The sequence below is a fragment of the Haliotis cracherodii genome, unplaced genomic scaffold (assembly GCF_022045235.1).
Source record: "Haliotis cracherodii isolate W230 unplaced genomic scaffold, xgHalCrac1.p SCAF_19, whole genome shotgun sequence".
Taxonomy (NCBI): Eukaryota; Metazoa; Mollusca; class Gastropoda; order Lepetellida; family Haliotidae; genus Haliotis; species Haliotis cracherodii.
In genome coordinates, this window is record NW_027266274.1 from 11,247,704 (window position 1) to 11,269,936 (window position 22,233).

Here is a 22,233-nt window from a genome sequence, read left to right on the forward strand (position 1 = left end):
ATCATTGGTTTGTACGCTACAAGCTTGAGTTGTTAAACTTGACTGTCCACAATGTTTCAAGTTTCAGCAGCCAGCAATATTCCATCTTTATCATGGCTGCCACTCTTGACAAAGTGTTCATCGGTCTCATGAACAACTGATGCAGGCTGACAAAGACTCACTTTTGAACCTGGGAATATCCTGCAAACTCTCATAGGCATGTAGACCTCAAATTGAAAACAAGACATGTTGTGGATGCATAAAAGTTTATTTCAAAACATCCATGCTGCCAGTTTATTCCTGCAACAGAAAGAAAACAATGCATCACAAGAAGTATTCCTGATGTGACAAGAAAACAGCGTTATCACTATCCCCAACTATGGGGCACATCAGAATTTTGTTTCATGGGAGTCCTAAAAAGCCTTCAGAAGAGATAGGGTTGCTTGAAGTCATCAGTAAAAATGATTAAATGTGAAATTAATACACACAAGGCCCCTTCTCTGGAGAAAATAACTCGGGTCTTAATAGGTATCTCTCAAGTGTCAGAAACTAACTTGAGTAGTCTATGTACACTTGTAAAATAACATGGATCAAGGCTTTTAACTGTGCTCCAAATCTGATAACATAACAAAGGAAGCAACTCGTTCGAAGTGACGGCATAAATTATTTTCCCCAGTCTTAATAATTATCTCAAAGGTAAACTTGCATAAGTTCCTTGATGTCACTTCAGTAGTTCTGAGAACACTTGTCCCAATTGCACACACTAGGCACTATGTAAATTAATATGGATGAGAGAGTGAGTATGGTTTTACGCCGCTTTTATCAATATCACGGCGGGGGACACCAGAAATGGGCTTCACACATTGTACCCATGTCGGGAATCAAACCCAGGTCTTCTGCGTGACGAGCGAACGCTCTAACCACTAGGCTACCCAACCACCCCCAATATGGATGAAGGGCCATTACTAATTAAGACACCCATTTTCTAACCCATTCAAGATCACGACCAGTGATCAGTGTGTAAAATGTCATTTCTCTAATTTGAATAGTTTTTGAGAAAATTTGTCCCCTTTTAGAAGCGGACAGACAGATGGACAAACTGTTACTATATTTCCCCGGCGGGTAAAAATAATGTTTCACATTCTATGTGCTGGTCTTTTAACTTTGCCCAGTTTGTTAAAGGGGATTTTATAGCACTGTAATCTGTGACTATCCGTTACCTCTGGGGTTTCCATTTCTCCACTGTCGATCTTCTCAATGACAGTGTGTGGATGACTTCTCTCAACTGTGCACCCAACTGACTGACAGGTTCCTGAACACAAAAAGACAAACATTGGTAACAGGCTATTCAATTTCCTGTAATTCTCATGTCAACTTTTACTCTGAAGCGGGTTGTCTCTCCAAATACTAAACATTTAAGTCATATTTTGCCATACAAAAACTTGGCCGATATCATAAAACTGACTTGTGTCAAACCTTCATTATAATTAGTGTCATATGAAACAAAGACCATATTAATTCTGAGTGAATTAATGTTGTCTAACACCAGTCAGTAATTTCCATGTAAATGTGTCTGGGCCGGTGAAAGTAGTTGTCGACAGCATAAGTAACAATGCCAGGTAAGACAGTGCAACAACCACCTCATTACATCACAGGGTCAGTTAAAAAAAGGTTTCTACATACCCAGAATTTCTTTGACAGTTCCGGAGAAAGACTTTGCCATACTCCTTGACCTCATTTGTCTGGCTATCTTGAAGACATCATCCATTGTGATGTTGCCAGAATGCTTCACTGAAAGAGGAGTTGATATGTCAACGGTTTGTTTAAATTCTAAATATTTTTAGAAGGAAAAAGTGTCCAATACAGATTTTATGCAAACTTAACCGACCAACAATTTAGTCCATCAGGACATTCATTGTCTAATGTCTCTTCTCACATTTTTTTTTAAAATGAGCACATTCCAGAAATTAAGACTACAGCAAATATTATTTCACACAATTTCTCATCAGCCCTTAAAGTACCACCACACTGCGACTTTTTAAACATACACGCATTCTAAGTCCATGTGATTGTTCTGTTTAATGCCACACTCCAGCAATATTCCTGCTAAATGACAAATCTGTAAATAATCGAGTCTGGACTAGACAATCGAGTGACATGCATCAACCAAGTCATGGGCCTGACCACCCGATCCCGTTAGTCAACTCTTGTAAGCAGCACAGGTTGCTGAAAAACAATTCTAACCCAGGTCTTCACATGGGTCAAGTCAACCTAAAACCCTGCTGTAATGGCTACTGACCGTGTTTGACCTTCTTCCTGTCCCTCGGGGGCTCCTTGAGGGCCTTGATGATGAGGGATGCAGCACTAGGTACAACCTCGACCTTGGCCTGTCGGTTCTGGATGATCAGCTTCACAGTGATCTTCAGTCCCTTCCACTCGGTGGTGTTCTTGGCAATGTCATCACCAATCTTCTTGGGAGACTGAATTTGGAGAAGGCAAGTAAACAATACCTCTTCAATTGAATGATTGAGTCGATTTTAAAGCTTCTTTAAACAGTATTCCAGTAACATCAGTGTGTCAGCTTAATGTGGGAGGAGTGAGTGAGTATGGTTTTACGCCGCTTTTAGCAATATTCCAGCAATATCATGGCAGGGGGCACCAGAAACGGGCTTCACACATTGTACCCAGGTCTTCGGCGTGACGAAGTAACGCTTTAACCACTAGGCTACCCGACCGCCCCTAATGTGGGGGGAGAGCCTGGAGTGATGCAGGTCTCAGATGTTTACCACTTTGGTGGAACATAAGCATGGATATGATGCTGACAAACTTAGAAGCATAATCAGGGCGAACCAGGATTCGAACCCACGATCATAGGTTTCTGGTGTGCCCATGGGACAACCCTGCACAGCGAATTGCAGTACCTAGGCCATCCGTTTCTCCTTTCTAAAACCAGGTGCAGATTTGCGGAGTTTCTTCAACCAATCACCAATACCGTGTTATCGTTCTACGTTAGATGTCAGGGATACCAGATCCACAGATAGGTGATTACATTAACTTAAAATACCAATGTACACTATTTCAACATAAAATTCAAGCCAAGATCTTTCACAAATTGGGAGTTAGGACAGAGGTCCCATGAATATTTGCTCACACAATCATGCAAAGATAACAGTGTCTCAAAAATCAGTGATATTTGAAATCAAACTGGATTTACTGCCCTGAATCTGTGGCCTTTACATGGAGATCTTAAATCGACTGCTTTTAAAATTTACAAGTGGAGAATGGCCAGACCTACCAAACCGAGGGGACCAATCTTGGGGGCAAGGGAAGAAGTGGCTGGAACTTCTCCACCGACAGCCCTCACACATACTGAAAGAGAAAATACATTAACCTGATTACTAATCAATCCTGCTAATTAGCATAATTAGGTCCAGGTCCACCACTTATTTGGTATGGATAGAAGCCTTTCATAAGAAAAAACAAATCAATTAGCCAATCAATACTTTCAATAGTAACACACCAATACACTTTAAAGACTATTAACCAAGCAACACTTAGCCTTAAACCAAGTCACCCAACCACCCTACCATGGAGTCGCCTCAAGCATTTTATTCCCTTGAAAATATATTCAGCCAACAATTGAGTCGATAATGTCATCAAGTTAGGTGACAGTGATGTCAACAATGACCCACTGCCTAAGACTTGATAGTTAATATAGCACCTGGTGAAAAAAACCATATTCATTTTCTAAATACAGCTTGCCTCAGATGCAAATCTTCCTGTATACATTGCACTAACAGCATTTTATACATCAACCAAAGAGTTAACTTAAGGCGAGTCGGTCTGTGGCCTGGAAAAATTAAAAACCATGTTCTTGATGGTGGGGAAAACGTACCTCTGAAACACCTTTACAGAGCATTAAAGGATTTATAAAAAAAAACACATTTCATTCACATATTTACAGTAGGAAATGTCTGTCAAGCATTATGTCCATTCGAATTCTAAACGCCTATCACTATCAGACTACAGCCAAAAAATATATGTTAAAAATACATTAACAGGAAAAATACATCATGCATTGATGACAGTCAATCCCATGTGAACCCTGAATTTGTTGCACATCATTTGGATAAATCATTAAGAGAAACAAGAACTTTAACAAATGTACCGACCCTCTTATGAAACAGGCAACACGTGTTTTTTGCGCGACTATTGCCTTTTTCAGCCTGTTTTATTTACACAGGCTAATCACTTGAAAACACTATTCCAAACAAAATACATCAAGTATATTGCTAGGATCATCCACGTCTAACCACCTACCAATTGTGGTCACCTGATAATTCCCACAGAAGTGGCCATGGACAATTTCACAACGTGTACAGAAAATAAGGGTTAACACCGACATTGTTAATACCATTTATTAGTGACAATTTGACAAAAATTATCTTCCTTCGCATTTTCATTAAATCAAAATATGCAATCCTCTTAAACTCGTCCTGAAAATGTTTTATATCAGAAATTAATACATGGCACATGACATGATTGATATCACGCCAACCTTACTTACAACGTCTCTTCTGCCATGGTGTTGACAGCCAGGGCTAAGTCGGGGGAAAAGCTGAAAATAACGGAATTTATGGATCTACCTTCGTGAATAGCGGTTGGATCGAATTTGGGAGGCATTGTAGTTGATTAAAGTGAACTTGTTTTCGATCTAGATGTCAGCAATGGTGTTGGATGAGCCCGATTGGACACGACCAAGCAAGTTGCACCACCACCAACTGTAAAAGTGGAGGGGAAAGAGGGCACACATGTGTTTCCGGGGAGATAAGTCAGATTTCATACGAATGGTGAAATAGTTTGTCGGTAGCGTGACCGTCCTATAAATACACCGATCATATTATTGAACAAAAAATAAATGTAACGAAGTAAAAAGAATCAGATTAAGTAACCAAAAGTATATTATATAGGTCCTACCCTATAAAAGTAATTACCTTCAATGTGACGATGTGACGCCAATACTTTGATGGTCCTTTAACAGGTGCGAATGTCAGTCATACTTGTACATGGCCAGTGAACTGAAATGCACTCCTTCACTTCAAAACGATTGGATTACTATACTACTGGCCTAGGCTAACATTAACTCCCAGAAATAAAGTTGTGTTTTTTTAAAAATATGTATCTACAAACTAAAATATAAAATGCTTAATTTCAGCTGGGGCAATCTAGACTTGACAAAAAAAATTAGACTTGAGTTGGATTCATAAAATTTCGAGGGTCTGTGGGACTACTGTAGGCCATTGGGAGAGGACTGTGTCGAAGATATAACTAACACCCACCTGACTTTGTTTAAAATATCGTTGGAGTGACAGAACAGAGTCCTTAAAACCCTTCTTCCATGCATCAGACCGAGGGTAGGGGTGGTCTCGCCCTGAAAGGTATATGGCTGATGCGGCGTTAACCAATATTCAAGACTCACTCACTCTAGTGAGTAGGTTTTAGAACGGGATTCTAGTCACATCACGGCTTGCCAACTTAATGTGGGAAAAAAGCCCGAAGTGGTGTAGGCCTTAGGCTATCACCAATCCAGTGAAACCCACGAGCACGGGTATGGTGCTGACAAATCTAGAAACATAATCGGGGCTCATCAGGATTCGAACCCACGATTATATTTTTTTTCTGGTGTATCCAAAAGTAGGCAACTCAGCATAACGAACTGCTGCGCTTTAGACAACTTGGCCACCCTTGCCCCCTCATTTACTGAGGGCTCGAATGGCGCGGAATCTAATATGCAGATTTGCGTCCCTTAATCGCACAAGGATCCACTGATTGAGGTTTCGAAGTACTGATTCGTACTGAATATAATTTTGTTCTGTCCAGGGGCGGGGGGCACGGGGGGCCCAGTCGTCTCAGGCGCCGCGATTCGCTGTGCAGAGTTGCGTCCCTTGGGCACGCCAGAAACCTATGATTGTGGGATGAGGTTGTCATTTTTTTTCTATTCAGTAAGTGGCTTGCAAAAACAGTTAAATGTGTTACAGAATTACTGTTCAAAATGGAGTCTTGAAGTAAATCTGAATAAAACCAATGCTGTAGTTTTTAGAAAAGGTAGTATTGTTGCAAAACATGGAAAATGGTTTCTTGGTTTGACTGCCTTCAGTGTAGTCACTTACTATAAATATCTAGGTCTTATGTTCTCCTCTAGATTGTCATGGTCTTTGACATGTAAGCAATTAGTTGTTCAGGCGTCGAAAACAATTGTGCCTCTTTATAATTTATTCAGGAAAAATAGTTGTGTGTCATTTTTAACAGCATGTACCATTTTTGAAGGCAAGATTATGCCTATACTTTTGAATGGTTCCGAAATATGGGGTGCTAAGTACTACGCTGCAATTGAAAAAGTTCACACTTCATATTTCAAATGTTTTTTCGGTGTTGGTAAGTTTGCCTCAAACAAGGCAATCCTTGTGAAACAGGCCGAAGTAATATTTTTGTAGCCAGCCAATTAAGGGTAATTAAGTATTGGATTAAGTTACTTAGAATGATGCCTGATAGATACCTATGTCAGTGTTACAAAATGTTAAAGGTACTTGATGATAATGCTAAAAATAATTTGGTTTCAGATGTGAGAAATATATTATTTGTTGTTGGCTTTTCATATGTATGGATTTCCCAAGATGTGGGAGATCCACAGTTATTTCTATGTTCATTTAAGCAAAGACTAAAGGATATATTTTGTCAACAGTGACACCAAAGTATTTCAGAATCACTTTATCTTAGCAATTACGGCAAAATAAAATCATTGTTACAAACTGAAAGATATTTAACTTGTTTAAATTATAAAAGTTTAATAAGAGCTTATTGTAAACTTAGAATTTCATTACACAATTTTAATGCAAATGTATGTCGCAGGTCCAAAGGCGGTGATATTGCGAGCTCTATTTGTAAAAACTGTTCATCCAGAGAAGGATGGATACCATGTCTTACTTACATGTGAAACGTATTCCCATTTAATGTATAATTTCCTCCCCATGTTGCAAGGTACTTTTAAAGACCGTCAGTTAATGATAAATCTGCTAAACTCTGAAAATTCTGATATGATCCATGCTGTTTCTGTTTTCTTAAAACATGTCTTTATAATGAGGAATGTGTAACTAGATTTAAAATCTAATCATGTACATCACGTGACAAATGTTAATATCCAATCTGCATTGTACTATGGGCCTTGATGTCTGTCTGTCTGTCTGTCTGTCTGATAGTCCATAATTGCAGCCAATAGTTCGGCAAGGATGGAAACTAGACTTTTATAGCCTCGGGGAGATGCTTTCACTATACATCTGACTAACTCTCAGTGCTATGGGAAAATGCCTAGTAGGTGAGTGAGATTTTATACCTGAAATGGGCTTCACACATTGTATCCATGAGGGAAATCGAACCACGGCTTTCGGTATTACAAAGTGAACGCTTTAACAACTAGGCTAACCCACCGCGCTGGGAAAATGCCGAATTACACAGTACTTCAACATCACTCTCAGACACAGGTATACTAAAACGGTTGGTTGGTTTGTTTGTTGGTTTGTTGTTTAACTCCGCACTCAACAATATTCCAGCTATATGACGACAGTCTGTAAATAATGGAGTCTGGACAGACAATCCAGTGGTTGATATCATGAGCATCCATACACGCAATTAGGATCGGTGACGTGCATCAACCAAGTCAGCGAGCTTATTTCCCCTTGATATGAGCTAGTAAATCTGCTGTCGAAAAAAGCTCTGCACATGCGATTGCGTTGATATAACAAACGAAAACCCATTACGAAAGTCCATTAGGACTTTTCCAAACTCGTAATAACCAGAATAAAGTCTTAATTACGGTCACGACTTTTCAAAACTCGTAATAACCAGAATAAAGTCGTAATTACGGTTACGACTTTTCAAAACTGGCAGCAGATTTACTAGCTCATATCAAAGGGAAATAAGCTCGCTGACTTGGTTGATGCACGTCACCGATCCTAATTGCGTGTATGGATGCTCATGATATAATAAGATTCTGTTTATTGCTTTGTCATCATATCACAGTTGTTTTTCATCATCATTGTGCCTACAATGGCGGAAGATACAGTTGGTGACTTTTGGGATTTTATGGACGGAGCGCATGAACGGGGCTTAAAAAGATGATTGCTCCTTTACAATACGTAAAAATATTCATAGGCCAACTTTGACCGCAACCCCTTTCTCTCCCTTTAAGTAATCGTGAAATGGCTAAAGCGCCAAGCACATTTTTTTAATCATTGACGTACTTACATTTTTAAATCAATGAAAAGGGGGTTTGCTAAATATCACAGATGGTTCAGATTGTATGTTTCATGCTGTAGTTGTACTGTCGTCATTTTGGGTCGGATTTTTAGAGATGTTTTTATATACTATAGTATCTATATTATAGAAAACTTAATCCTTTAAACTTTAAACCAAACGAATGTTAAGTAACTTTCCAAAACTCAATTCCAATTACTAGATAATCTCACCCGAGTGTCTTTTGATATCAAATATATCAACACGAGTTGATAAAAGTGGAAAAAATCCGAGGCTTACCGAGAATTTTTGCCACTTTTATCAACGAGTATAATATTATGAGTGATAACAGAAGAATTTCAACACCATGAATTAATAAAGTATCATCTATATACATCCAGTGTGAAGCCCATTTCTGGTGTCCCCTGCCGTGATATTGCTGGAATATTGCTAAAAAGACTCACTCACTCACTATATACATCCATAGTTTGTAGTAAACAAAGAGAGGTATGGCACTTGTAAACCCATACGATGGGCAAACGAAAATACAACTGTTTCGGGTGCAGTGACTCAACAAGTTACATGTGGAAGTGGAAGAACCATCCTTTTCTACTGCTTTTTATAAGCACGTTTCTCGTAATTACGACTTTTTTCTCGTAATTACGACTTTTAAAAAAGAAAATAAATACCAATATGGTCCTAATGGGCTTTCGTACTAACATGATGGGCGGTGGGGTAACCTAGCGGTAAAACTGTTTGCTGTATATACATGTAACGTTACACGTATGCATTATGGAATCAATAACGGTGCTGCTTTTACTCTATGCACGTAGTTCTTTTGTTGTTTACTTGATAAAGAGAGCATGACATGTCCCCCTCCTGCCTAATGCGATCCTGCATGTATGCTTGTTATCTTGGCCTGGCTACGCACATCGGCGCACGTCCGCCACCCACAACGCTCTGCACCTGAACATGGGGGTCATATACGTGTCTGTTCAAGACTGGGCTCCTGTCTATACCTGGCCTTACTCCAAGGCTGTACTGAATGATACGTCCATGGAATTATTGGTATTCTATCACAATGCTATGCAAGTCTAGATAAGCGGAAATTGCAAGTTTAATGACTGATGTTAGGGAATTCGTGTGTGTGCGTGCGCGCGCGTCTTTGTGTGTGTGCGTCTGTGTGTGGTTGTCTGCTGTGTGCGTGCGTACGAACATACAAAAATGATATGTTTATTTTCCTGTGAATAAAACATGTTAACTCTTCTCTTAACCTGAAAAGGTTAACATTTTCACACGTGGCTGTGCGAATAATAATAACTATGAAATTGGTCAGGTCACTTGATTAGATTAACAAGAAAAGCAAACTCACTCTCCTACTCAGATTTCCAAGCGACCATCCTAAGAGAAATGCTAAGTCATCACTGCGCGCGAGTGTGAAAAAACCCTGTCCTACATATAAATTGAAACCAGAGTGTTCCAAAGGAAACTTGATAGTAGTTCTGGCATTAAGTGTTATTTTTCTCGTTGATTTTGGCATTTTCATATAAATATAACATTACACCACTAAATACATCAAAATTTGTATATATTTTGATGCCACTTTTGTCTTTATGACCGAATAGTGCACGAAATACCCGGATGTCGATTAAGACGGGGTAACACGTGCATACTTAAGTTGAATGCAGCCACACGTTTTTATTTCCGGTTTATTGCATCTTCCCGAGGCAAGGGAGTTAACTGACTACAAATCTTAAAAGTCCAGTTTCCAGACTTTTACAGTCAGTTAAATCCTTTGAGAGAATGGACGTCAAAAGCTATGTTTATAATGTAAGGTGTTTACTCGTGGCGTGCAGTCTCATTCGTGACCAACTCGTGTTATTCCGGGACCAGCCGAATAGCGACTCGTTCCCCTCTCGTATCCATTTTGGCGACCGGGTTCCATCTTAGCGCAAACGGGCATACCTAAAACAATTGTCAACTCGTTGCGCAATGGTTCACAATTTTTACCCCATGTAATATATTTCAGATGCAATTTAAAGCACATTGGGACGTGCGGAATTAAGTATGATTGAACACATTTAACTGTGTCTTGGGTATATTTTTAGATGCAAGACATATGTAAAATCAAAAATTATTTCTGAGGGATTCTTTGACGAAGAACTTAAAATCATACACGCATTCTGATTGGTTTGTCGTATTTTCACACATAACATTCATCGATAGGGGGACGAGTCTTCTTGCAGGTTACGGAAAGGGGCGAGTGGTGACGAATGATGCAGTCTGAGTATACCGAAGTTCTGATATAAATAATGACTAATGTATAGGTTTTCCTATCAATCACACCTCTCTGGGTTTTTTTTTTAGAGAGGGGTGTTACCGGTTTGTAGTACAAAACATAAGATTTCATTATTCAGAGGGGCACGGGTGGCCTAGTCGTCTATGGCGCCGCGATTCGAGTTGTGTTCCTTGGGCACACCAGAAACCTATGATAGTGGGTTTGAATCCTGGTTCGCCACGATTATGTTTCTAGGTTTGTCAGCACCATACCCTAGCTCGTGGGTTTCATCGAAGTGGCTAATATGTGAGACCTGCATCACTTCGGGCTTTCCTCCCACATAAAGCTGACACGCCGTGATATGACTTGAATACTGTTAAAAGCGACGTTAAACCCAACTCACTCACTCATTATTCAGAACTTTGGAATCCCCTCTCTCTCTCTAACAATGGAGTCTAGACCACACTAACGACATGTAAATATTGGAAACCAAACATGCACCCCACCCCTTCATAAAATAGACTTGTCCGACATTGCCGAGATCGGATTGTATTCAAGGAGTCAACATTTTTTTAATATGTGTAAATATATTTAAAGCTTGTAAATTTCATTATCAAGAGGCTGTAAATAATGTTGATATCTCACATACGAAACTGTTTATTGTACATGTTTATCGGTGTGACCCTTTTAGTTTATTCTCCCTGAAGTGTTTTATTGTACCTGAAAAACCCTCTCGTCGTTTGTTTTTTCATTTTTACCCACAGCGTTAGAAATAAGCAAGTTAATTAAAATTGTATGTGCACTATGGCAAATATCACTTTCACATGTTTACGTCATCCGGATTTCATCGTTGACGTCATTTGAGTCTTATCGGAATGACGTCACACTAGACATGACATCATTGATGAAGATCGTTGACGTCATTCGACTATTGTGGTTTTCGTCAATCTACCAACAGTGGGCGCTGGCATAGCCATATTTTTTCCGGGCTTGACGGAAATAGCCGAACGAGAGATTGATCAACTTACTTACGTAAAAATTGCCCTGTGGGAACTGTACAAATATCCTGTTTCTTTCTCTGTAGTTCGTAATGTAATAAAACCATTTTAAAACATTACAGATCACATGTCTCCCTTCAATTAAGCAGATATTATATTTAAAAACTGCAATCATTACATAAACAATATATCATGAGTCTGAAAATGAGTCCAATTGTTTGATGACGTGTCTCAGTAATAAGTATGAAATGAAACTCATGGATTGTGTTTTTATGGTCCTAAGATACCGTAGTTTTAAAATATATTAAGAAATCAAAATGTAATTTTTCACCCATTAGGTCCCTTAGCTCATGGTTGGTCACATAAGTGTTGGTGTTTTAATAAGAATGTAAAAACAATCATTCTAGATTTTCATGTTTGTATATGTATTTTGTGTCTGTCAACACCTGACTAATAAATTACGTAGATTTCGTCACATTACTGCGTAGAAGGCAACGGCCGAGATGTCACGAACCACGTCTCTTGCTTATTAAAAGTTAAAAATAGATTTTTTTCTCTCGATCCACTAGCCTCACTTATTTCCCACGTTTTGGTTTAACGAATACAAACTTAGGAATTCATAAACATCACTGTAAAAAAACTCTCAAAATAAAAATAAAATTTTAAAAGTTAAATTTAGAATTATATAAATGCCCATATATGTTATCATTTATCGTGAATCAACTGGTCTTAAACGAGAAATTTCCTTAATGACCTTTGACAGATCTAAATATAGACGTATTTTCTAAATCTGTTTTACCACACTGAAATAATTTTGTGGGTTGTAATAAACCTTTCATTTCAATTGTAGGATGTTGTTTGAATGTTTTCTTAACTATTTCCATTTAAAGAACATGTAAGTATCGTCCTCAATGATTACCGACATTGCGACGAAAATCTGATGCAACTTTGCCGACAACCTTGACCTTGTAGGTGGTTGCGGAAGTAGCAAATATCCCTACGCTATTTAGGTAACTTTCAGATGACGATGTCTTATATGCAACGTAACTGACAAATATTCTTCAAAAAGCGTTAATCAGATATTTTCATGTTTCATACCATCAGACAATAGCATCTAAATACATAGCCACGACATATATAACGAACTATGTTACTTCCGCGCATCACGATTGCGGTGATCAACCTATCGGTATATGAGTAAGCAGCTGAAATCATGTGTTCATTCTATAACTCAAACGAAAAGTCAAGAATTTAATGTATACAGCTCTGAGGAAATAATGGATCTGAGAAGAAAATATACAGAGGAAGAAGTCAAATCATTTAACAAAGTTGATTCCACGACAGAAGCAGAGAAAACACACGGTTACCAGTCGAAGCCACCAAATCTCAATCATCGATTTCGTGTTTGGACGGACAATATGTGTAACCAGGATATGATGGGTTCTCATGGATATTCTAGTGTGTCTGTTAATGACAATGTGTTTGTGTACTCCGTCGCTTTTTATTTGATTCCTCTCGCACCAGAATGGCAAGCTGAGAACTGAATAAGTCGTAGAAATCCTACTGCTATGCAGACATATGGTCGAAAATGGCGGGGAAACAGTTCCGCTTGTGCGCCAGGGCACGTCTCATGGTCAAACGCGAAACCTTTGTTAAGGTTGGACAGTACCGGCGAGGTGTCATCAGTCGACCATACTTCCCAGAGAGATAAAGCGCAGTTTGCGTCTACACCGAGAAGCGATAGCAGTTTCAAGATGAAGAACTGGGTCACCAACAAGAGGTTTTTCAATGTCAACAATAGTCTGACAGGCGCCAACAACCTCACAAATTCGAAGACAAATACTAATTTTGAGTGTACGCAAAACATGTTTGAATGTTTCACCGGGGATCTTTTATCTGAGAGGGTTGCCAACAAAATGAACCCCAAAACACCTCATCAGAAAATACAGAAACCACAATGTGGTATTTCTGGATGGAACTACAATGGACAAGGATTCAGGGGTGTAAATACTGCAGCCTTTGCTGTGTTTCCTTGTCATCAGTTTAGCAACTCCTTCAATGCTGGATACTATCCATTCCATGGTCAAGGCAATATGGGCATGTTCAACGTGTGTCAGATTGACAATGGGTTTTCATCCCAAGTTGACCAAATTGAAGATCGTTTTTGGAACCAGAGGCAGGGAAAGCAGGAAAGATGTCACAGAGGCCATTCCCCCAAACATCAAAAACGTGAACATTCAAAGATTGACAGTACGACTAGTCTTTCAGAAGATGTGGCATCGCCAAGCTCATCGATTGACAAGAAGCATGGAAAAACTCAGTCTGAGGATATATCAAAACATTCCAATGATGCCATGAAGAAACATACACAACAAAGTGTTCCAAAATCAAAACAAGTAGATAGCAGAAACATGGATATTAATGACCAATTCCAGATTCAGGAGAAACATGAAGATTGTGTATCATCTATATTAGATGACAATGATGAAGACAACAAAAACACTGGTGAAAAGACAGACTCGAGGGAGTATTCTGTGTCCGAAAACAGTGTCAAAAGAGGAAAAAGGGGTGGTTTAGAAGTAAGTGCACAAGAATTAAGACAGCCTCAGGTTAGACCAGAAATTAACAAGAATGGTGAATCCTTGCCTTCCAAGGAAGATGATATGAATTCCAACAATGAGAAAGGCTGTGATAGTGCTGCAAAAGACTCAAATATTCATGTTCTTTTCATTCGAAAGAATCGAAAAAAGGGTCGCCCTTCATCCAGAAAACAGCGTAGGAGGAAGGTGTTAAAAGCTAGATCTGCTAGTTCTTGCAATGGACCTGACACCCAATCTTGCAGTGAAGCTGGTGTGGATGATTGTGAAGATGATCTCCCCCATAAACTTAGAGATGCTAGCAAGGATATGCAATCCAAACGATGTGCATCCGTGTCCTTCGTCCTTGGCCTTACACCTAGTCCAGCATCACCCAAAGTGCCAAATGGCTCCAGCTCTGAGTATACATTTTGTTTTAATGATAATGACAGTGATAATGGAGACTGGGATGAAGAGGATGAGGATGAAATTGATTTTGGTCATATTCAGGGCACCTTTTCACAATGTGATCTTTTTAATTTTCTCCCCAAGAGCAAGAAAACAGAACCTTCACCCATCAATTTTCAGGTCCACATTTCACCTCTTCAAAGTTGCAGTGATGGAGACAAGACTCTCGAGGATATCAATGCTTCATGGAACATTCATATTTCCCTCAAAGAGGGATCTCCAGAAAATCTAAAAAAATCTAAGAAAAAGGTATGCAATGTTTGGGTTATTAGATATCCGTTATATTTGGTACATTGTAGCATTATTAAATGAGGTATAAAGGTTTTTAACATAATTACACCTAAGTTATATCTAAGATCTCATATTGGGTTTATGAATATCAGAGCTCCAGATAAGCTGCGTATCTGCGTGAAATACGCATCAGAAATGCAGAAATTCGCAGTAAAATAAAATCCAAGCGTATCAAATACGCAACGAACACTACAGATACGCTACAAAAAAACAACTTATTTTGAAATTATAAACGGGCATTCCGTCAACCTTGCCAAACTCCACTATGACAGTTACATCATGATCATTTGCCATCACACTTTCTTGTGGAAGTATTGTGGTATTTTACAGTCTTATAAAGCTCTCGAACCCACACGACACCAGTTTGCAGGGACTAGATGAATAGTGTTAACTTAAATACCCACTTGTGTAAAAACTTGTGGGTAACAGAAATTTGAATACGCAGATAGAATTACTGATACCCAATGATTTTAAAATGCATGGGTAAAATACCCACAACACCAAAAGCTTATCTGGAGCTCTGAATATTTAGGTGTAATTATTACTAATCAAATATTTGAAACTGATATCACTGATGATGCTGATACCAGCACCAATGGCCGTGATGAAGAAAAATCACATCACATTCATGATTGCTGAATTTATTCAACTGCTGGTAAAAAAACCTTCTAAACAGGTTCCTAACTTTTGACAAATTAATGTGTTCTTCAATTGTCTGCCAGTATATCACACAGTGCTAGAAACTCATTTTTAGTCCTTATGACGATAACAGCTAAACCCTTAAAAATGGCAAATTTCTTCTAGTCCTTATGATACCTTACAGTTTGGCAAGGCAGAGTTAGAAATTAACACTAGCCCGCTAGCCTGAGGCTAGTACAAATTCATTCAGGCTAGTACAATTTTCCCCATTGTTTTAACATTACTGAATCATTTTATCTTTACCGGGGCTAGTGAAGCTTTTGAGTTTAGTACTAACCCTGCAACGACTATAGGATTAATGCCAATTGCTACAGCATGTTTTGAAATACATGTATTAGATACTAGATAAAGCTGATACCTCAGGCTTTGTGAAGTGAGAAAAGTATTTGTATGTGATACTGAAACATGATAGGGCCGTGAATCTATCAAAAACACTATGATGAGCAAAGAAAAAAGACCATAATATGTTATATTTTGCATCCTCACAATTCATTATTAAAATGGTTAAGATTTTCAGGTTTTATGTTGTGTATCAATTACTTCAAATTAATGTATGTTTTATTCTTGTCGCCCAGATGTTTAAGGGGTCATGTTGCCATGTAGAGATAGACATGCAGGTAACCTATGATCAGGGGTCAAACTGATTATGTTTTTAATTTCTGCGGTATGTCTCCACCATGCCTGTGATTTTGGATTTTGACCCGTGAAGATCCAGGGTAGAATAGGTCTTCAGCAACCCGTGCTTGCCCTAAAAGGCGACTATGCTTGTCGTAAGAGGTGACTAAGGGGATCGGGTGGTCAGACTCGCTGACTTGGTTGATGCGTGCCATCAATCCCAATTGCATGGATCGATGTTCATGATGTCAATCACTGGATTGTCTGGTCCAGACTTGATTCTTTACAGACCGCTGTCATATAGCCAGGGCAACGTTAAACAACACACAAACAAACATTTCAAACTGACATGCTGAGATATAACTGAACTACTGTTTAAGGCTGTGTTAGCTTTGCTTTCTACTGTACATGGTCGCCCTGATTATGTTTCTAGGTTTGTCAGCAACATACCCGTGCTCATGGGTTTCACTGGAGTGGTTTACCTGCATCAGTTTGGGCTTTCCTCCCACATTAAGCTGACACGCCGTGATATAACTGCAATAATGTTGAAAGCGACGTTAAACCCAACTCACTAACTCGCTACTGTACATAGGAACAATGGGGAATCTTAGTTTTGTTAAGTTGTCATGATCACAATAGGTGATGCTGATCATCATGCTCTGTATCTTCCAGGTTCATTTCCCTGACGACAAGGACTTGAAAGTGGTTCACCCGATGATACACTGGTCGTATGCATACCAGGCAGCTCGTAAAGGACATTGGGAAAATTATGTACGGGATAGAGACCGCTTCAAGCGTAGAACACAGGACGTTGAGACTGTGATAGTCCCAGTGTTGGACTCTAAACATAGGCAGTGTGTTTATGAAGAGCGATTCAAGACTGAAAAACACTAAACTGGTGTCGGTCACGTTGTGATTTTGAACTCTTGTCAACCTTCCTCTGTGATATTCATGGCAGCTCAATAATATGCAATTCACTCGTTGTGGTGCTGTTGTGTTAACTATTTGAAATGGGGCCATGCAATTTTCCTCAAGGTGTGTGTTAATGAATTTTGTGTCTCATTTCATGCTACAGTCAACAGCGTTGATGGGTTGTGGTCATTGATCGTTCTGATCAGTCACCAGTGTTGATAATTGTCATCGCATTAATAGGATATTTAAGACCAGAGGGCTGTCGTAAAAAAAAGTATCAAGATACTATTTACTGAAACTATTGAATAGCCATGTCAGAACATTTTTTAACATTGTTAATGTTAAGTATAATATTGATAATTATCAGTGATGATAATTGTTCTTACACCAGTTAAAGTCGTGCAGAGCTCTTGGAAATAACATTTAATAATGTATTCAATTTTGCTATGATTTTTGAATTGAAATCGGTCAATATGTTGTGATATTTTCCAATTTATACATGAAATGTGCATTGATCCGGAGATATTAACAGTGACTTCTGACAGCCCTACAACAGTATACTCTTTAAGAGTTGAATACTTTGTGCTGAATCACCTCAACCCACAATCATATCTGTGGCATCCCAAAGAATTGGTTATTTTAACCTGACAAGTACATTAAGAACACTGGTCTGGCCATTTGTTAATTAGATTAAAAGTCAAATATGTGGTTACAGTCAGGACATTCTTCCAGTCTTGTTTATTACCGTATTCGACGTAATAAACGCCCAGGGCGCTCTCAAAATTAGAAATAGGGGGCTCTTATTAGAAAGTTATTTTGGTGGGGAAAAAACAGAGCTGAAAGATAAATTTCGTGGTTTATGCTGACAGCCTGAAATGTTTATGTACGACAGATATATTTTTCCAGAATTAAATGCCCATAATTAAGGGTGCATATTACACACGAGTGCGTATTATATGCGAATAAATAAGTCTTGTGTACATTGATCAATCGGAAGGGGTGTTAATTGGGAGTGTTCACTAGCCAATATCTTAGAAAATGTTGCCGTGGGCGCTTATTAGAGCGGGGCGCTTATTACGTCGAATACGGTATGTGAAATAGTGTGATTTGTGCAAAATGTCTGTTTCACGTGCTAGTTGATGTGGTCGGACGAGAACCTTTGACAGTTGATGAGTTTTAAATCACGAGCTGATGATAAGTTAGTGATTGTTATAGATACTTTTACCAGACAGTTTTGTCTCACTAGGGTGATAAAGCCAGGCCCCATATTTTATTTGTTATTCTGTTTTTCAAGACCAAAGTGCCAAGATACGAAGGTTAAATACCTGATAAAAGGTTTGAGGTTATGTGAAATGAAAGTACAGATAAGTAGTTAGAAAAGGCATATATTAATTTATTTAGGCTAATAGTTCACAGTAACTGACATAAACTTTAGCATTATGCTATGTTGTCAACATTTGTTGGTTATATATTACCCTAGAACTTTTTAGACGGATACAACCATGATTAGCTGAATTCAGTTTAATATTAATGTGTTCACCTGAGCCAGTTTGCCTAATATTAACTTGATTGAATTTCAGACTGTTTGTTTATTATGCAGTGTATATCTGAATATGTTATCAATATTTTGACTTAATTCATGTTCATGTCTACTCTTGTTTACTTGTAGTCTTGTACTGTTAGCGTTAGACATAAGGGAATCCTTTATGTTTTTAGTATTTAGTATTTTAATCTTGAATCTTTAATTTATAAGTTATGACAATGGCCCTTTGACTATCGTGCTATTATTGTCCCTACCTCACGGAAACAGATGAAAATATCCTCAGTTTTCCAGTGTATTATTTCACCATTCTGTTTTTAAAGTGCCCTGGATTCTACTATGGCTTTGTTTTGAGTCCCGGTTTGAATGACACAGTGCTAAAAATAGCCATGCGTGATCCAATAAAATCACTGTCTTGTATGGGATAATTTCTGTTTGGACTTTGATAGGTGCTAGTCATATTTGAAATAAAGGGAGTTGGATTTTATGTCGCTTTAAAAATATTCCAACAATATCATGGCGGGGTACGCCAGAAATGGGCATCGCACATTGTACCAATATTGGGAATGAAACCCGTGCCTTCGGCGCAACGGACATCGCTGTAGTCACCAGGCTGCCTCACTGTCCTCCAAATAAAGATAGGTTGCAAATAGATCTACAATATGGAATGGCTATGATACACTGAATAACCGAGGATCATTAAACACCATGTTATTAAAAAAGTGTTGCTTGTACTCAGGAAAAGAAATTGCTGCAATGATATTAGTGTTTGTGGGAATATACAGTGGAGAACTATGCCGCTTTAAACAGTATTTCAGATAAATCAGGGCTTGGATAATTCAGGTCCGACATTAATCAGTTTAGTGGAACCCCCAAGCATAGAGTGAGGAGCCAACACATCTAAGTACAGGGCTATCTTGGATTTGTTATCCCAGTTTGCTGATCCTGGTTTATAAAGGGAGGAAACTCTGCAGTTGGGACACTGGTCCATCCTTCCCGTATGTTCTAATTTAGCATCAATTATTTCTAGTTAAAGACACGAAAGACAGTTTTTATGATTGGTACTGTACAATTGCAATTTGTATGGATGACAGGACTAGACACCAACATTGACAAGTTTGGATTACTAATGGCTTAAGAAACAATATTTGTGGCAGTAGATGACAGAAATAAAATGTTGTTTTAGTCAAGCCTCTACTTTGAGCTTCGGGAAGGATTTGGCCTTGAGAATATTCTTTCATCTCTTCAATCATCTTCATCCAACATTGGCTTGATGGTTTGGGGTTTATGTATTGGTTTCACTTTATCCTATATCTTGACAGAGATCCATGCTTCAAGGGTAGTTTATGTCTTTCATGAAAATAAATTTAAAATGCTTATGAATAGATATGTGTGACGGAGACGTGAGAATCAGGTGATTACAGAAGTAGAACCATCAATCTGGCAACAGATTCAGATTCCTCGGACTTAAAACCATATTATGGGTGATAAAATGTTTTTCTATTATTTTGCATGATGACCTATAGTTTTATTCGTTTTACGTAGAAGGGAATGTCCGAGTAACTCTCCATTCCTTAAAAATAATGAAGCCGAGGCCCTTTTTTTTAGGAATTGAGAGTTACGAGGATATTCCACTACTTAAAACACATCTTTACTCTTGAACTTTGACAAAACATTCTAAGGAGCCACAAAACATAAACTGTAAAGATCCGCTCGCAACTGAGCACTTGCTACAGCGACAGAGAACACAATTAACTGTCGATTAAAAATAATGGAGAGCTCAAACAATAGAAGGACGTCAGTTGCCTGTTCAGAATGGCCAGTGAATTCCTGTGACCTCGTAATGGTTTTGTCTCAAAGCATTTGTTTGCTGAAATTCAAGCGATATCAACAAATTCTATGATAAACATTATTCCTTGGATCCTTGCTGATTATTATAGTTATTCGGCCTCCTGGTTGTGGATTTCAGTTGTTGGATTGTCACGTCTGTGGTGACATTTTTTTCTGCTCTGATTTGGTGTTAATGAATTCTGGCATTTGGGGTACTGAACTGGTCGGGTATGATTTCAGGCAAACTGGCGTTGATCTGATTATTTATCCTTGTAGGGTAGCTGATCAACTCTGGCTGTGAACACCTGCTTTTAGTTGTTGATGATGTAATTAATAAATACATGCTAATATTGCGGTCATTCCACTGTCCAGACAGATTTATTTTTCTATTGTTCATGAGTGGAATAATTGATGCATAATGTATCATGTGATTGTTATGACAACTTTTAATAAATTGAATTAAAGAGACTGTTAATGTGTGTTTGTGTCCAGTTTCATTGATGCATGTTCCTTGGATTCTTGTTCCCTTGTGGAACCACCTCCAGAGCTCCAGATAAGCTTTTGGTGTTGTGGGTATTTTACCCACACATTTTAAAATCATTGTGTATCAGTAATTCTATCTGGGTATTCAAATTTCTGTTACCCACTTGTGGGTATTTAAGTTAAATATTTAAAAAAAACTTCATCTAGTCCCTGCAAACTGTGGTCGTGTGGGTTCGAGAGCTTTATAGGACTAAAAAATACTGCGATATTTCCACAAGAAAGTGTGATGGCAAATGATCATGATGTAACTGTCATCGTGGAGTTTGGCAAGGTTGACGGAATGTCCGCATATAATTTCAAAACAAGTTGCTGATTTGCTAATTGAATACACAGGGTTACTTCACAATATTTTGATGATACGCACTAGTTTTATTTTTGTTGTGTATCTGTACTGTTCGTTGCGTATTTGATACGCTTGAATTTTATTTCACTGTGTATTTCTGCATTTCTGATGCGTATTTCACTCAGATACGCAGCTTATCTGGAGCTCTGCACCTCCGTGGTTATATCATCAGTCTGGAGACTGGAAGGTCGGGTGTTAGATAACTGGCCATGTTGTACCAAAATATGTTAAATATGGTACTTGTTGTTGACCAATGCGCTCGGGATTAAGGGGATAGAACAAGGACTGGTCAGCTCGGCGTCAGTACACTGCGTCTGAGTGGGATATTTAACATACCTGCGGCATGGTATCTGTGGGCTAGCACTATAACGGCATAACAAACGCATGCCCGCCTTGCTATGTGAGTGCAATTATCTTGAACGCGTCATCCTTGTCTTTAAGTTGCAACATGTCAAGATGGTTGGTTTGGGCCTTCCCACTTGTTTAGCTTACAAGGCCATGAACCTCCGATTCACCTTGATAATGATCCTTCGAAGGTCAGCCTCCATGGTCCAGTGGATTGTGGTTCAATTCCTTGTCATTACAAGAGACCCCCATCACTTCATGCTGTCCTCCCCCATTAAACTGCCATGCCTTGATATAACTGAATGGGTGTTCGGGTAGCCTACTGGTTAAAGCATTGGCTTGTCATGCCGAAGACCTTGGTTCGATTCCCGACATGGGTACAATGTGTGAAGTCCATACCCCGCCGTGATATTGCTTGAATATTGCTAAAAGCGGCGTAAAACCATATTCACTGACTCATATAACTGAAATACCTTTCAAGTTGGGTTAAACCAAACCCACTCACTCTTATTGATATCACTTATCAT

General features: G+C 38.7%; 2 protein-coding genes across 2 annotated transcripts; one reads left to right on the plus strand and one right to left on the minus strand.

Moving 5' to 3' along the window:
* Window positions 1-228: 228 nt before the first annotated feature.
* LOC139466755 (large ribosomal subunit protein uL11-like) lies at window positions 229-4,789 on the minus strand. The gene is made up of 6 exons (XM_071248419.1): window positions 4,626-4,789; window positions 3,275-3,348; window positions 2,279-2,459; window positions 1,663-1,770; window positions 1,200-1,291; window positions 229-279 (listed from the first exon to the last, which is right to left on the minus strand). Exons 1-6 carry the CDS (start codon window positions 4,660-4,662, stop codon window positions 274-276), a joined length of 498 nt encoding a protein of 165 aa, XP_071104520.1. The 5' UTR covers window positions 4,663-4,789; the 3' UTR covers window positions 229-273.
* A 7,937-nt stretch (window positions 4,790-12,726) lies between these two features.
* LOC139466756 (uncharacterized) lies at window positions 12,727-20,950 on the plus strand. Its single transcript, XM_071248420.1, has 2 exons — window positions 12,727-14,837; window positions 16,866-20,950. The coding sequence occupies exons 1-2, from the start codon at window positions 13,113-13,115 to the stop codon at window positions 17,085-17,087; spliced, it is 1,947 nt and encodes a 648-aa protein (XP_071104521.1). The 5' UTR covers window positions 12,727-13,112; the 3' UTR covers window positions 17,088-20,950.
* Window positions 20,951-22,233: the final 1,283 nt, after the last annotated feature.

Excerpts from the sequence above, each read along its gene's own strand:
- LOC139466756 (XM_071248420.1), top strand. The coding sequence starts at position 13,113 with ATGCAGACATATGGTCGAAAATGGCGGGGAAACAGTTCCGCTTGTGCG. Across the intron at positions 14,838-16,865 it reads TAAAAAAATCTAAGAAAAAG|GTTCATTTCCCTGACGACAA; the intron begins GTATGCAATGTT and ends TGTATCTTCCAG.
- LOC139466755 (XM_071248419.1), bottom strand. The coding sequence starts at position 4,662 with ATGCCTCCCAAATTCGATCCAACCGCTATTCACGAAG. Across the intron at positions 2,460-3,274 it reads AGATTGGTCCCCTCGGTTTG|TCTCCCAAGAAGATTGGTGA; the intron begins GTAGGTCTGGCC and ends CTCCAAATTCAG. Across the intron at positions 1,292-1,662 it reads AACTGTCAAAGAAATTCTGG|GAACCTGTCAGTCAGTTGGG; the intron begins GTATGTAGAAAC and ends TTTTGTGTTCAG.